Source organism: Lampetra fluviatilis, unplaced genomic scaffold, assembly GCF_964198595.1.
Source record: "Lampetra fluviatilis unplaced genomic scaffold, kcLamFluv1.1 SCAFFOLD_270, whole genome shotgun sequence".
Classification (NCBI taxonomy): domain Eukaryota; kingdom Metazoa; phylum Chordata; class Hyperoartia; order Petromyzontiformes; family Petromyzontidae; genus Lampetra; species Lampetra fluviatilis.
This window is the reverse complement of record NW_027621115.1, coordinates 57,501-73,388: the sequence shown is the minus strand read 5'-3', so window position 1 is coordinate 73,388 and position 15,888 is coordinate 57,501. Positions and strand designations below refer to the sequence as shown.

At 55.1% G+C, this 15,888-nt stretch overlaps 1 protein-coding gene and 1 long non-coding RNA gene across 3 annotated transcripts in view; both read right to left on the bottom strand.

Moving 5' to 3' along the window:
* Window positions 1-2,164: 2,164 nt before the first annotated feature.
* On the bottom strand, window positions 2,165-7,172 carry LOC144954794 (uncharacterized). The gene is made up of 2 exons (XR_013641363.1): window positions 4,248-7,172; window positions 2,165-2,976 (listed from the first exon to the last, which is right to left on the bottom strand). It is a non-coding gene; the product is annotated as an uncharacterized LOC144954794 (long non-coding RNA).
* A 1,612-nt stretch (window positions 7,173-8,784) lies between these two features.
* UBE2J2 (ubiquitin conjugating enzyme E2 J2) overlaps window positions 8,785-15,888 on the bottom strand; it is a 23,354-nt gene continuing 16,250 nt past the window's right edge. For both annotated transcript variants that reach the window (XM_078885217.1, XM_078885218.1), the window contains exons 5-7: window positions 12,786-12,924; window positions 11,868-11,948; window positions 8,785-9,453 (exon numbers count right to left, since the gene is read on the bottom strand). In XM_078885217.1, the coding sequence (XP_078741343.1) occupies window positions 9,097-9,453; window positions 11,868-11,948; window positions 12,786-12,924 (577 nt within the window). In that variant the 3' untranslated portion in view covers window positions 8,785-9,096. The remainder of the gene's footprint in view (window positions 9,454-11,867; window positions 11,949-12,785; window positions 12,925-15,888) is intronic.

Below are 15,888 nucleotides of genomic sequence, written 5' to 3'. Positions count from 1 at the left end.
GGGTGAGTGGGTGGGTGAGTGGGTGGGTGAGTGGGTGGGTGAGTGGGTGGGTGGGTGAGTGGGTGGGTGGGTGGGTGAGTGGGTGGGTGGGTGGGTGAGTGGGTGGGTGGGTGGGTGAGTGGGTGGGTGGGTGGGTGAGTGGGTGGGTGGGTGGGTGAGTGGGTGGGTGGGTGGGTGAGTGGGTGGGTGGGTGGGTGGATGAGTGGGTGGGTGGGTGAGTGGGTGGGTGGGTGAGTGGGTGGGTGGGTGGGTGGGTGGGTGAGTGGGTGGGTGGGTGGGTGAGTGGGTGGGTGGGTGGGTGAGTGGGTGGGTGGGTGAGTGGGTGGGTGGGTGGGTGAGTGGGTGGGTGGGTGGGTGAGTGGGTGGGTGGGTGGGTGAGTGGGTGGGTGGGTGGGTGAGTGGGTGGGTGGGTGGGTGAGTGGGTGGGTGGGTGGGTGAGTGGGTGGGTGGGTGGGTGAGTGGGTGGGTGGGTGGGTGAGTGGGTGGGTGGGTGGGTGAGTGGGTGGGTGAGTGGGTGAGTGGGTGGGTGAGTGGGTGAGTGGGTGGGTGGGTGGGTGAGTGGGTGGGTGGGTGGGTTAGTGGGTGAGTGAGTGGGTGAGTGGGTGGGTGAGTGGGTGGGTGGGTGGGTTAGTGGGTGAGTGGGTGGGTGGGTGAGTGGGTGAGTGAGTGGGTGGGTGGGTGAGTGAGTGGGTGGGTGGGTGAGTGGGTGGGTGGGTGGGTGGGTGGGTGAGTGGGTGGGTGAGTGGGTGGGTGGGTGGGTGAGTGGGTGGGTGAGTGGGTGGGTGGGTGGGTGGGTGGGTGGGTGGGTGGGTGAGTGGGTGGGTGGGTGGGTGAGTGGGTGGGTGGGTGGGTGGGTGGGTGAGTGGGTGGGTGAGTGGGTGGGTGGTGGTGGGTGGGTGGGTGGGTGGGTGGGTGGGTGGGTGAGTGGGTGGGTGGGTGAGTGGGTGGGTGAGTGGGTGAGTGGGTGGGTGAGTGGGTGGGTGGGTGGGTGAGTGGGTGGGTGGGTGAGTGGGGTGGGTGGGTGGGTGGGTGGGTGAGTGGGTGAGTGGGTGGGTGGGTGAGTGAGTGGGTGAGTTGGTGAGTGAGTGGGGGGGTGAGTGAGTGAGTGGGGGGGTGAGTGGGGGGGTGGGGGGGTGGGTGAGTGAGTGAGTGGATGAGTGGGTGGGTGGGTGAGTGGATGAGTGGGTGGGTGGGTGAGTGGGTGGGTGGGTGGGTGGGTGAGGGGCGTGGTCATGGGCGTGGCCAGGCTGGGTGGATAAAAGGGAGAGGCAAACGGGTTTGGGGCTGTCGTGGGGGTTCCGGGGGGTCCTGGACGTCGTCGCTGTCGGCTCTTCGCTGCATCGTCAGTCGGCTATACATCCACAATGGGAGGTTGTTTTTTTTTGTGTTAAATCGTGTAAATGTGTGAATGTTGTGTCGTTGAAACCCGCAGCCGTCACCGCCCGACACGCCCACCCACCCACCCACCCACTCGCTCTCACCTAACCACCTACCCACTCATTCACCCGCCCGCTCATCCACTCACCCACTCGCCCACCCACCCACTCGCCCCCCCGCCCACCCACTCACTCGCCCCCCCACCCACCCACCCACTCACCCCCCCACCCACCCACCCACTCACTCTCACCCAACCACCTACCCACTCATTCACCCGCCCTTTCATCCACTCACCCGCCCACCCACTCACTCACTCGCCCACCCACCCACTCGCCCACTCATCCACTCACCCACTCACCCACCCACTCACTCACTAGCTCACCCATGCACACACCTACCAAGTCACTCACCCACCAACCCACCCGCTCACTCTCACCCAACCACCTACCCTCTCATTCACCCACCCACCCTCTCACCCACTCAACCACCCACTCACTCACCCACCCACTCACTCACCCACCCACTCAACCACTCACCCACCCACTCACCCACCCACTCACCCACCCAACCACCTACCCACTCATCCACTCACCCACCCACCCACTCATCCACTCACCCACCCACCCACTCACCCACCCAACCACTCAACCACCCACTCATCCACTCAACCACCCACTCACTCACCCACCCAACCACCCACCCATCCACTCACCCACTCATCCACTCACCCACCCACACCTCCCCTACTCAATGACACACGTACCAAGATGCCAAGTCCTCAACTGTGTGCCTTTCCATTCTCACCACTGTAATCATCATCATCGTCACCGTCGCCACAACCAAAATCATCATCAATCGCCACCGTAATCATCGCCACCACCGATCCCTCACCGACCGCCACAACCGGGAGAAGCTTTTGCTTGGAGCATCATCATCAGCATCATCAGCAGCATCATCAGCATCATCATCAGCACCGCCATCATCATCATCGTCGTCGTCAGTTGAACACGTAGCAAGGCTTTCGCGACCAATATCACCACCCGCAGAGGTTTTGTTTGGGGGTTCGAGGTCGCTGCAAATGTGTGAATATTGCGTCGTTTAAAACTCGCCACCACCCGCCAACGAGTGAGGGTCGTCACGGGAACAGGACGTCGCCAATTCGTCACCAAGACGGCAAATGGGCTCTCCAACACACCGGCTGTGCTGTACTAGTATACTACACTATACACTACACTCTACACTCTATACACTACACTATACACTACACTATACACTCTATACACTACACTATACACTACACTCTACACTCTATACACTACACTATACACTACACTCTACACTCTATACACTACACTATACACTACACTCTACACTCTATACACTACACTATACACTACACTATACACTACTGCACTATACACTACACTATACACTACACTATACACTACACTCTACACTACACTCTACACTACACTCTACACTACTGCACTATACTACACTATACACTACTACACTACACTCTACACTACACTCTACACTACACTCTACACTACACTCTACACTACACTCTACACTACACTCTACACTCTACACTCTACACTCCACTCTACACTACACTCTACACTACACTCTACACTACACTCTACACTACACTCTACACTACACTCTACACTACACTCTACACTACACTCTACACTACACTCTACACTACACTCTACACTACACTCTACACTACACTCTACACTCTACACACTACACACTACACACTACACTCTACACACTATACACTACACTATACACTACACTATACACTACACTATACACTACACTATACACTACACTATACACTACACTCTACACTACACTATACACTACACTCTACACTACACTCTACACTACACTCTACACTACACTCTACACTACACTCTACACTACACTATACACTACACTATACACTACACTATACACTACACTATACACTACACTATACACTCTACACTATACACTCTACACACTATACACTACACTATACACTACACTATACACTACACTATACACTACACTATACACTACACTATACACTACACACTAGTGCTGTACTATACAATACTACACTACTATACACTACACTATATTCTACACTACACACTACACTACTATATACACTATACACTGCACACTACACTATACTACACACTAGTGCTGTACTATACACCACTACACACTACACTGTACACACTACACTATACACTACACTCTACACTACACTATACACTATACACTCTACACTATACACTCTACACTATACACTATACACACTACACTACACACTACACTACACACTACACTACACACTACACTACACACTACACTACACACTACACTACACACTACACTACACACTACACTACACACTACACTACACACTACACTACACACTACACTATACACTACACTATACACTACACACTACACTACACACTACACTATACACTACACTATACACTACACTACACACTCTACACTCTACACTCCTACACTATACACTACTACACTATACACTACACTATACACTACTACACTATACACTACACCACTCTACACTACACTATACACTACTACACTATACACTACTACACTATACACTACTACACTATACACTACTACACTATACACTACTACACTATACACTACTACACTATACACTACTACACTATACACTACTACACTATACACTACTACACTATACACTACTACACTATACACTACTACACTATACACTCTACACTACTACACTCTACACTATACACTACTACACTATACACTACTACACTATACACTACTACACTATACACTACTACACTATACACTACTACACTCTACACTACTACACTCTACACTACTACACTCTACACTACTACACTCTACACTACTACACTCTACACTACTACACTCTACACTACTACACTCTACACTACTACACTCTACACTACACTCTACACTACTACACTCTACACTACTACACTCTACACTACTACACTCTACACTACTACACTCTACACTACTACACTCTACACTACTACACTCTACACTACTACACTCTACACTACTACACTATACACTACTACACTATACACTACTACACTCTACACTACTACACTCTACACTACTACACTCTACACTACTACACTATACACTACTACACTATACACTACTACACTATACACTACACTATACACTACTACACTATACACTACTACACTATACACTACACACTACACTCTACACTCTATACACTACACTATACACTACACTACACACTACACTACACTATACACTATACACTACACAATACACTACACTCTACACTATACACTACACTATACACTACACTATACACCAGAGGTGTGGACTCGAGTCATGTGACTTGGACTCGAGTCAGACTCGAGTCATGAATTTGATGACTTGTGACTCGACTTGGACTTGCATAACAATGACTTTGTCCCACCTCTGCTATACACTACACTATACACTATACACTACACTCTACACTACACTCTACACTATACTACACTATACACTACACTATACACTACACACTACACTCTATACACTACACACTACACTACACACTACACTATACACTACACTATACACTATACACTACACACTAGTGCTGTACTATACAATACTACACTACTATACACTACACTATATTCTACACTACACACTACACTATACACTACACACTATACACTACACTATACACTACACACTATACACTACACACTACACTATACACTACACTATACACTACACTATACACTACACTATACACACTACACTACTATACACTACACACTAGTGCTGTACTAGTATACTACACTACACACTATACACTACACTACTATACACACACTATACACTACACTATACACACTACACTACTATACACTACACACTAGTGCTGTACTAGTATACTACACTACACTATACACTGCACTACACTATACACACTATACACTACAGTATACACTACACTACACTATACACTACACTATACACTACACTATACACTACACACTATACACTACACACTATACACTACACACTATACACTACACACTATACACTACACACTATACACTACACACTATACACTACACACTATACACTACACACTATACACTACACACTATACACTACACACTATACACTACACACTATACACTACACTATACACTACACTATACACTACACTATACACTACACTATACACTACACTATACACTACACTATACACTACACTATACACTACACTATACACTACACTACACACTACACTACACACTACACTACACACTACACTACACACTACACTACACTATACACTATACACTACACACTACACTATACACTACACTATACACTACACTATACACTACACTATACACTACACTATACACTACACACTATACACTACACTATACACTACACTATACACTACACTATACACTACACTATACACTGGTGGCGGTGATGGTGGTGGCGGCGGTGGTGGTGGTGGTGGCGGTGGTGATGGTGGTGGCTCGCAAACTGGCTGCGTGCAAGCTGGTTGCAAGTGCCGGCAACTCATTTCAACGGCTCGCAACTCCTCACGGCTGGTGACAACAACGACGACGATGACGACGACGACGATGACATCGTCAACACGGAGCGTCCACCCACGGATCCCCACAGGGCTATAGCCTAGCCCAGGGGTCGGCAACCAAAATAACAAGAAGAGCCATTTCTTTCCAATTCGGTACAAAATTCAGTATTTCAAGAGCCGCAATGCATCTGAGTACATACTGTACTCACGTACATGTCGTCAAGAAGCAGTCCGCAAAGAGCCGCATGCGGCTCCGGAGCCGTAGGTTGCCGACCCCTGGCCTAGATGATAGCCAGGGCGATAGACACAGATTATAGTGGCCAAGGCAATATCCAGGTGATCTCCAGGGCACGAGTCAGAGCAGTGTCCGAGGCAGTGGCCAAAGTGACCGTCAGGCCAGTGGCCTAGGTGACGGTCGGGGAAATAGCCGGGGAAATAGCCAAAGCAACGGGCTTAAGGTCGATGGCCGAGGCTGACTTCCGTTGCCAATAACCAAGGTGGAAGTTGAAAGAAATAGCCGTGGCACCAGTCAGGCCAACCAGCCGAGGCAAGAGTCGAGGCAACGTCCAGGGCAATAGCTTCAGTAATAGCTTGGGGGATCGCCTGAGCAACTGCTGTGGCGGTTGCCTAGGCGGTTGCCTAGGCGATTGCCGAGGCGGTTGCCTAGGCGGTTGCCTAGGCAGTTGCCTAGACGATTGCCTACGCGATCGCCTAGGCAACCGCCTAGGCAATTGCCTAGACAATTGCCTACGCGATTGCCTAGGCGATTGCCGAGGCGGTTGCCTAGGCGGTTGCCTAGGCGATTGCCTAGACGGTTGCCTAGGCAGTTGCCTAGACGATTGCCTACGCGATCGCCTAGGCAACCGCCTAGGCAATTGCCTAGACAATTGCCTAGGCGATTGCCGAGGCGGTTGCCTAGGCGGTTGCCTAGGCGGTTGCCTAGACGGTTGCCTAGGCAGTTGCCTAGACGATTGCCTACGCGATCGCCTAGGCAACCGCCTAGGCAATTGCCTAGACAATTGCCTACGCGATTGCCTAGGCGATTGCCGAGGCGGTTGCCTAGGCGGTTGCCTAGGCGATTGCCTAGACGGTTGCCTAGGTAGTTGCCTAGGCAGTTGCCTAGACGATTGCCTACGCGATCGCCTAGGCAACCGCCTAGACAATTGCCTACGCGATTGCCTAGGCGATTGCCGAGGCGGTTGCCTAGGCGGTTGCCTAGGCGATTGCCTAGACGGTTGCCTAGGCGGTTGCCTAGACGATTGCCTAGACGGTTGCCTAGGCGGTTGCCTAGGCGATTGCCTAGACGGTTGCCTAGGCGGTTGCCTAGACGATTGCCTACGCGATCGCCTAGGCAACCGCCTAGGCAATTGCCTAGACAATTGCCTAGACAATTGCCTAGACAATTGCCTACGCGATTGCCTAGGCGATTGCCGAGGCGGTTGCCTAGGCGGTTGCCTAGGCGATTGCCTAGGCGATTGCCTAGGCGATTGCCTAGGCGGTTGCCTAGGCGGTTGCCTAGGCGATTGCCGAGGCGATTGCCTAGGCGGTTGCCTAGGCGGTTGCCTACGCGATTGCCTAGGCGATTGCCGAGGCGGTTGCCTAGGCGATTGCCTAGGCGATTGCCAAAACGATTGCCTAGACGATTGCCTAGACGATTGCCAAGACGATTGCCTAGGCGGTTGCCTAGACGATTGCCTAGACGGTTGCCTAGACGATTGCCTAGACGATTGCCAAGACGATTGCCTAGGCAGTTGCCTAGGCGGTTGCCTAGGCGATTGCCTAGGCGGTTGCCTAGACGATTGCCAAGACGATTGCCTAGGCGGTTGCCTAGACGATTGCCTAGACGGTTGCCTAGACGATTGCCAAGACGATTGCCTAGGCAGTTGCCTAGGCGGTTGCCTAGGCGATTGCCTAGGCGGTGATTGCCAAGACGATTGCCTAGGCGGTTGCCTAGACGATTGCCTAGACGGTTGCCTAGACGATTGCCAAGACGATTGCCTAGGCAGTTGCCTAGGCGGTTGCCTAGGCGATTGCCTAGGCGGTTGCCTAGACGATTGCCAAGACGATTGCCTAGACGATTGCCTAGGCGGTTGCCTAGACGATTGCCTAGGCAGTTGCCTAGGCGGTTGCCTAGACGATTGCCTAGACGATTGCCTAGACGATTGCCTAGGCGATTGCCTAGGCGATTGCCTAGACGATTGCCTAGACGATTGCCTACGCGATTGCCTAGGCGATTGCCTAGACGGTTGCCTAGGCAGTTGCCTAGACGATTGCCTAGGCGATTGCCTAGGCGATTGCCTAGACGATTGCCTAGACGATTGCCTAGGCGATGGCCAGGCCAATAGCCTGGCAATGCTTTAGGCGACGGCCGAGGCGATGGCAATAACCCTGTGTGGTGGTGGTGGCGTGGGTGGCGGTGTTGGTGGTGGTGTTGGTGGTGGTGTCGGTGGCGGTGTTGGTGGTGGTGTCATTGTTGGTGGTGGTGGTAGTGGCGGTGGTGGTGTTGGTGGTGGCGGTGTTGTTGGTGGCGGGGTCATTGTTGGTGGCAGTGTTGGTGGTGGTAGTGGCGGTGGTGGTGTTGGTGGTGGCGGTGTTGGTGGTGGCGGTGTTGGTGGCGGGGTCATTGTTGGCGGCAGTGTTGGTGGCGGTGTTGGTGGTGGTAGTGGCGGTGGTGGTGGTGGTGACGGTGTTGGTGTCGGTGGTGTTGGTGGTGTTGGTGGTGTTGGTGGTGGTGACGGTGTTGGTGTAGGCGGTGTTGGTGGTGGTAGTGGCGGTGGTGGTGGTGACGGTGTTGGTGTAGGTGGTGTTGGTGGTGTTGGTGGTGGTGACGGTGTTGGTGTAGGCGGTGTTGGTGGTGTTGGTGGTGTTGGTGGTGGTGACGGTGTTGGTGTAGGTGGTGTTGGTGGTGTTGGTGGTGTTGGTGGCGGTGGCAGTGTTGGTGGTGGCGGTGTTGGGAGTAGTGTTGATGGTGGTGTCATTGTTGGTGTATGTGTAAGTGGTGATGGTGCAGGCGGTGTGGGTGTAAGCGTTGACGGTGTGCGTGGCGATGCCGGTGCAGCTGCGGGTGGCTACTCTTGAGCAATGCTCCTCAGGATGTACTTCACCGTGTACGCAAAGGCGGCAAACCCCACCAGCACCACGATGTTGGCCAGCGCCCCGCCAAGAACGCCGGCCGCAGCCGCCGGCTGCTGCTGGTGGTGGTGGTGGGGGGGGCCGCCCCGCTCCACCCGGTGGGCGGCCCCTCCCCCCGCGGCCCCTCCCCCCGTGCCGCCGGCGCCGGCGGTCCCCGCGCCGAGCTCGTGCGGGTCTCCCGCGCCGAGCGTGCCGACGCCGGCCGTAAGGGGCCCGCCGGGGAGGCCGCTGGCGGTGGTGGTGGGGGGCGACGTGCCGGGCGGTTGGGCCAAGCGCTGGTGCTCGCGGATCTCCTGCGAGCGCGGCACGCACGCACGCACACACGCGCACGCGCACGCACACACGCACGCACGCACACACACACACACAGGCACACACGCATGCACACGCACGCACACGCACACACGCACACACGCACGCACACACGCACACACGCACGCACACACGGCACACACACGGCACACACACACACGGCACACACACACGGCACACACACACACACGGCACACACACACGGCACACACACACACGGCACACACACACACGGCACACACACACACACGGCACACACACGGCACACACACACACGGCACCGGCACACACACGGCACACACAGACACACACACACACGGCACACACACACACAGGGCACACAGTCAGCGGGGGACGTGACTGCGGTGGTGGTGGTGACTGTGGTGGTGGTGGTGGTGGTGGTGACTGTGGTTGGTGGTGACTGTGGTGACTGTGGTGACTGGTGGTGGTGATGGTGGTGACTGTGGTGACTGGTGGTGGGGATGGTGGTGGTGACTGCGGTCGTGGTGGTGACTGCGGTGGTGGTTGTGGTGGTGGTAGTGGTGGTGAATGTGGTGGTAGTGGTGGTGGTGATGATGGTGACTGTGGTGACTGGTGGTGACTGGTGGTGACTGGTGGTGGTGGTGACTGTGGTGGTGGTTGTGGTGGTGGTGAATGTGGTGGTAGTGGTGATGGTGGTGGTGACTGTGGTGGTGACTGTGGTGGTGACGGTGGTGGTGGTGGTGGTGGTGACTGTGGTGACTGGTAGTGGTGGTGGTGGTGATTGGTGGTGGTGGTGGTGGTGACTGTGGTGACTGGTGGTGGTGGTGACTGGTGGTGGTGATGGTGACTGTGGTGGTGACTGTGGTGGTGGTAGTGGTGGTGGTGACTGTGGTGACTGGTGGTAGTGGTGGTGGTGGTGATTGGTGGTGGTGGTGACTGGTGGTGACTGTGGTGGTGGTAGTGGTAGTGGTGGTGGAGGTAGTGGTGACGACTGTGGTAGTGGTGGTGGTAGTGGTGGTGGTAGTGGTGGTGGTAGTGGTGGTGACTGTGGTGATGGTGGTGGTGGTGGTGACTGTGGTGGTGGTGGTGACTGTGGTGGTGGTGGTGGTGACTGTGGTGGTGGTGGTGGTGACTGTGGTGACTGGTGGTAGTGGTGGTGGTGGTGATTGGTGGTGGTGGTGACTGGTGGTGACTGTGGTGGTGGTAGTGGTGGTGGAGGTAGTGGTGACGACTGTGGTAGTGGTGGTGGTAGTGGTAGTGATGGTGGTAGTGGTGGTGACTGTGGTGATGGTGGTGGTGGTGGTGACTGTGGTGATGGTGGTAGTGGTGGTGACTGTGGTGATGGTGGTGGTGGTGACTGTGGTGGTGGTGGTGACTGTGGTGGTGGTGGTGGTGGTGACTGTGGTGGTGGTGACTGTGGTGGTGGTGACTGTGGTGGTGGTGACTGTGGTGGTGGTGACTGTGGTGGTGGTGGTGACTGTGGTGATGGTGGTGGTGGTGGTGACTGTGGTGGTGGTGGTGACTGTGGTGGTGGTGGTGGTGGTGGTGACTGTGGTGGTGGTGGTGGTGGTGACTGTGGTGACTGGTGGTAGTGGTGGTGGTGGTGATTGGTGGTGGTGGTGACTGGTGGTGACTGTGGTGGTGGTAGTGGTGGTGGAGGTAGTGGTGACGACTGTGGTGATGGTGGTGGTGGTGGTGACTGTGGTGATGGTGGTAGTGGTGGTGACTGTGGTGATGGTGGTGGTGGTGGTGACTGTGGTGATGGTGGTGGTGGTGACTGTGGTGGTGGTGGTGACTGTGGTGGTGGTGGTGACTGTGGTGGTGGTGACTGTGGTGGTGGTGACTGTGGTGGTGGTGGTGACTGTGGTGGTGGTGGTGACTGTGGTGGTGGTGACTGTGGTGACTGTGGTGGTGACTGTGGTGGTGGTGGTGACTGTGGTGGTGGTGGTGACTGTGGTGGTGGTGACTGTGGTGGTGGTGACTGTGGTGGTGACTGTGGTGGTGGTGACTGTGGTGGTGGTGGTGACTGTGGTGGTGGTGGTGGTAGTGGTGGTGACTGGTGGTGGTGGTGACTGTGGTGGTGACTGTGGTGGTGGTGACTGTGGTGGTGGTGACTGTGGTGGTGGTGACTGTGGTGGTGGTGACTGTGGTGGTGGTGACTGTGGTGGTGGTGGTGGTGGTGACTGTGGTGGTGGTGGTGGTAGTGGTGACGACTGTGGTGGTGGTGGTAGTGGTGCTGGTAGTGGTGGTAGTGGTGGTGGTGGTAGTGGTGACGACTGTGGTGGTGGTGGTGGTGGTAGTGGTGGTGGTGGTAGTGGTGACGACTGTGGTGGTGGTAGTGGTGGTGGTAGTGGTGGTAGTGGTGGTGGTGGTAGTGGTGACGACGGTGGTGGTGGTGGTTGGTGGTGGTCACCGTGACAATGTCGGGGAACAGCTCAGTGAAGACTTTGTCCCGGAGGTTGAACAGGCCGCTCTGAGCAGCCAGCTGCCTCTTCTGTCGTCATCATGGGGGGGGCACAGGGGGGGGGGGGGGCACAGGGGGGGGGGGGGCACGGGGGGGGGGGGCACAGGGGGGGGGGGCACAGGGGGGGGGGGGGAGGGGGGGAAGGCACGGGGGGGGGGGCATGGGGGGGGAGGGGCACAGGAAGAACAGGGGGTCCACGTGAGTGACTGAGCGAGTGAGCGAGTGACTGTGTGAGTGAGTGACTGAGTGAGTGACTGAATGAGTGAGTGACTGAGTGAGTGACTGAGTGACTGACTGAGTGAGTGACTGTGTGAGTGAGTCACTGAGTGACTGAGTCACTGAGTGAGAGAGTGACTGAGTGACTGTGTGAGTGAGTGACTGAGCGAGCGACTGACTGTGAGTGACTGAGTGAGTGAGTCACTGATTGAGTGACTGAGTGAGTGAGTGACTGAGTGAGTGACTGTGTGAGTGACTGAGTGAGTCACTGAGTGAGTGAGTGACTGAGTGACTGTGTGAGTGAGTGACTGAGCGAGCGACTGACTGTGAGTGACTGAGTGAGTGAGTCACTGAGTGAGTGAGTGACTGAGTGACCATGTGAGTGACTGAACGAGTGACTGGGCGAGTGACTGTGTGAGTGAGTGACTGAGTGAGTGACTGAGCAAGTGACTGACTGAGTGAGTGACTGAGCAAGCGACTGACTGAGTGAGTGACTGAGCAAGCGACTGACTGAGCGAGTGAGTGACTTAGTCAGTGACTGACTGAGTGACTGAGCGAGTGACTGAGTGACTGAGTGACTGGGTGAGTGACTGTGTGAGTGAGCGACTGGGCGAGTGACTGGGCGAGTGACTGGGCAAGCGAGTGACTCACGGTGTAGTCTGAGGTGTCGATGCTGCCGAGCGTGGCCCCACGCTCCACCATGAAGCTGAGCAGGCCCGTCAGGATGGTGGACACTGACCACGCCGGGTTCCATGAGTCTGGGTGGAAGTCGCTGATCGACAGGCACAGCCTGGGACAGCGGTAGACAACACACGGGGTGAGCGAGGGGGTGAGCGGGGGGGTGAGCGGGGGGGGTGAGCGAGGGGTGAGCGGGGGGCGCGAGTGAGGGGGTGAGCGAGGGGGGTGAGAGGGGGGTGAGTGGGGGGGTGAGCGAGGGGGTGAGCGGGGGGTTAGTGAGTGGCTGAGTGAGTGGCTGAGTGAGTGAGTGAGTGGCTGAGTGAGTGAGTGGCTGAGTGAGTGAGTGGCTGAGTGGCTGAGTGAGTGGCTGGGTGAGTGAGTGAGTGGCTGAGTGAGTGAGTGGCTGAGTGAGTGAGTGGTGGCTGAGTGAGTGGCTGAGTGAGTGAGTGGCTGAGTGAGTGAGTGGCTGAGTGAGTGAATGAGTGAGTGAATGAGTGAGTGGCTGAGTGAATGAGTGGCTGAGTGAGTGAGTGAGTGGTGGCTGAGTGAGTGGCTGAGTGAGTGAGTGGCTGAGTGAGTGAGTGGCTGAGTGAGTGAATGAGTGAGTGAATGAGTGAGTGGCTGAGTGAGTGAGTGGCTGAGTGAGTGAATGAGTGAGTGAATGAGTGAGTGAGTGGCTGAGTGAGTGAGTGAGTGGCTGAGTGAGTGAGTGGCTGAGTGAGTGAGTGGTGGCTGAGTGAGTGGCTGAGTGAGTGAGTGGCTGAGTGAGTGAGTGGCTGAGTGAGTGAATGAGTGAGTGAATGAGTGAGTGGCTGAGTGAGTGAGTGGCTGAGTGAGTGGCTGAGTGAGTGAGTGGCTGAGTGAGTAAGTGGTGGCTGAGTGAGTAGCTAAGTGAGTGGCTGAGTGAGTGAGTGAGTGGCTGAGTGAGTGAGTGGCTGAGTGAGTGAGTGGGTGAGTGAATGAGTGGTGGCTGAGTGGTGGCTGAGTGAGTGAGTGGCTGAGTGAGTGAGGGCTGAGTGAGTAGCTGAGTGAGTGGCTGAGTGAGTGAGTGGGTGAGTGAATGAGTGGTGGCTGAGTGAGTGAGTGGGTGAGTGAATGAGTGGTGGCTGAGTGAGTGAGTGGGTGAGTGAGTGAGTGAGTGGCTGAGTGAGTGAGTGGCTGAGTGGCTGAGTGAGTGGCTGGGTGAGTGAGTGAGTGGCTGAGTGAGTGAGTGGTGGCTGAGTGAGTGGCTGAGTGAGTGAGTGGCTGAGTGAGTGAGTGGCTGAGTGAGTGAGTGGCTGAGTGAGTGAGTGGCTGAGTGAATGAGTGAGTGGCTGAGTGAGTGAGTGGTGGGTGAGTGAGTGAGTGGTGGGTGAGTGAGTGGTGGCTGAGTGAGTGAGTGGCTGAGTGAGTGAGTGGCTGAGTGAATCAGTGGTGGCTGAGTGAGTGAGTGGCTGAGTGAGTGGCTGAGTGAATGAGTGGTGACTGAGTGGCTGAGTGAGTGAGTGGCTGAGTGAGTGAGTGGCTGAGTGGCTGAGTGAGTGGCTGGGTGAGTGAGTGAGTGGCTGAGTGAGTGAGTGGTGGCTGAGTGAGTGGCTGAGTGAGTGAGTGGCTGAGTGAGTGAGTGGCTGAGTGAGTGAGTGGCTGAGTGAGTGAGTGAGTGGCTGAGTGAGTGAGTGGTGGCTGAGTGAGTGAGTGGTGGCTGAGTGAGTGAGTGGCTGAGTGAGTGAGTGGCTGAGTGAGTGGTGGCTGAGTGAGTGAGTGGCTGAGTGAGTAGCTAAGTGGCTGAGTGAGTGAGTGAGTGGCTGAGTGAGTGAGTGGCTGAGTGAGTGAGTGAGTGGCTGAGTGAGTGGCTGAGTGAGTGGCTGAGTGGCTGAGTGAGTGAGTGAGTGGCTGAGTGAGTAGCTAAGTGAGGGGCTGAGTGAGTGGCTGAGTGAGTGGCTGAGTGGCTGAGTGAGTGAGTGAGTGGCTGAGTGAGTGAGTGGCTGAGTGAGTGAGTGGCTGAGTGAGTGGCTGAGTGAGTGAGTGAGTGGCTGAGTGAGTGAGTGGCTGAGTGAGTGAGTGGCTGAGTGAGTGAGTGAGTGGTGGGTGAGTGAGTGGTGGCTGAGTGAGTGAGTGAGTGGTTGAGTGAATGAGTGAGTGAGTGGCTGAGTGAGTGAGTGGCTGAGTGAGTGAGTGGCTGAGTGAGTGGCTGAGTGAATGAGTGAGTGAGTGGCTGAGTGAGTGAGTGGCTGAGTGAGTGAGTGAGTGGCTGAGTGAGTGAGTGAGTGGCTGAGTGAGTGAGTGAGTGGCTGAGTGAGTGAGTGGTGGCTGAGTGAGTGAGTGGCTGAGTGAGTGATTGAGTAGCTAAGTGAGTGGCTGAGTGAGTGAGTGAGTGGCTGAGTGAGTGGTTGAGTGAGTGGCTGAGTGAGTAGCTAAGTGAGTGGCTGAGTGAGTGGCTGAGTGAGTGAGTGGCTGAGTGAGTGAGTGGCTGAGTGAGTGGCTGAGTGAGTGGCTGAGTGAGTAGCTAAGTGAGTGGCTGAGTGAGTGGTGGCTGAGTGAGTGAGTGGCTGAGTGAGTGAGTGGCTGAGTGAGTGAGTGAGTGGCTGAGTGAGTGAGTGGCTGAGTGAGTGAGTGGCTGAGTGAGTGAGTGGCTGAGTGAGTGAGTGCTGGGTGAGTGAGTGGTGGCTGAGTGAGTGAGTGGCTGAGTGAGTGAGTGGCTGAGTGGCTGAGTGAGTGGCTGAGTGGCTGAGTGAGTGAGTGAGTGGCTGAGTGAGTAGCTAAGTGAGTGGCTGAGTGAGTGAGTGGCTGAGTGAGTGAGTGGCTGAGTGAGTGAGTGAGTGGCTGAGTGAGTGGTGGCTGAGTGAGTAGCTAAGTGAGTGGCTGAGTGAGTGATTGAGTGGCTGAGTGGCTGAGTGAGTGAGTGGCTGAGTGAGTGAGTGAGTGAGTGAGTAGCTGAGTGAGTGAGTGAGTGGCTGAGTGAGTGAGTGGCTGAGTGAGTGAGTGAATGGCTGAGTGAGTGAGTGAGTGGCTGAGTGAGTGAGTGGCTGAGTGAGTGAGTGAGTGGCTGAGTGAGTGAGTGAGTGGCTGAGTGAGTGAGTGGCTGAGTGAGTGAGTG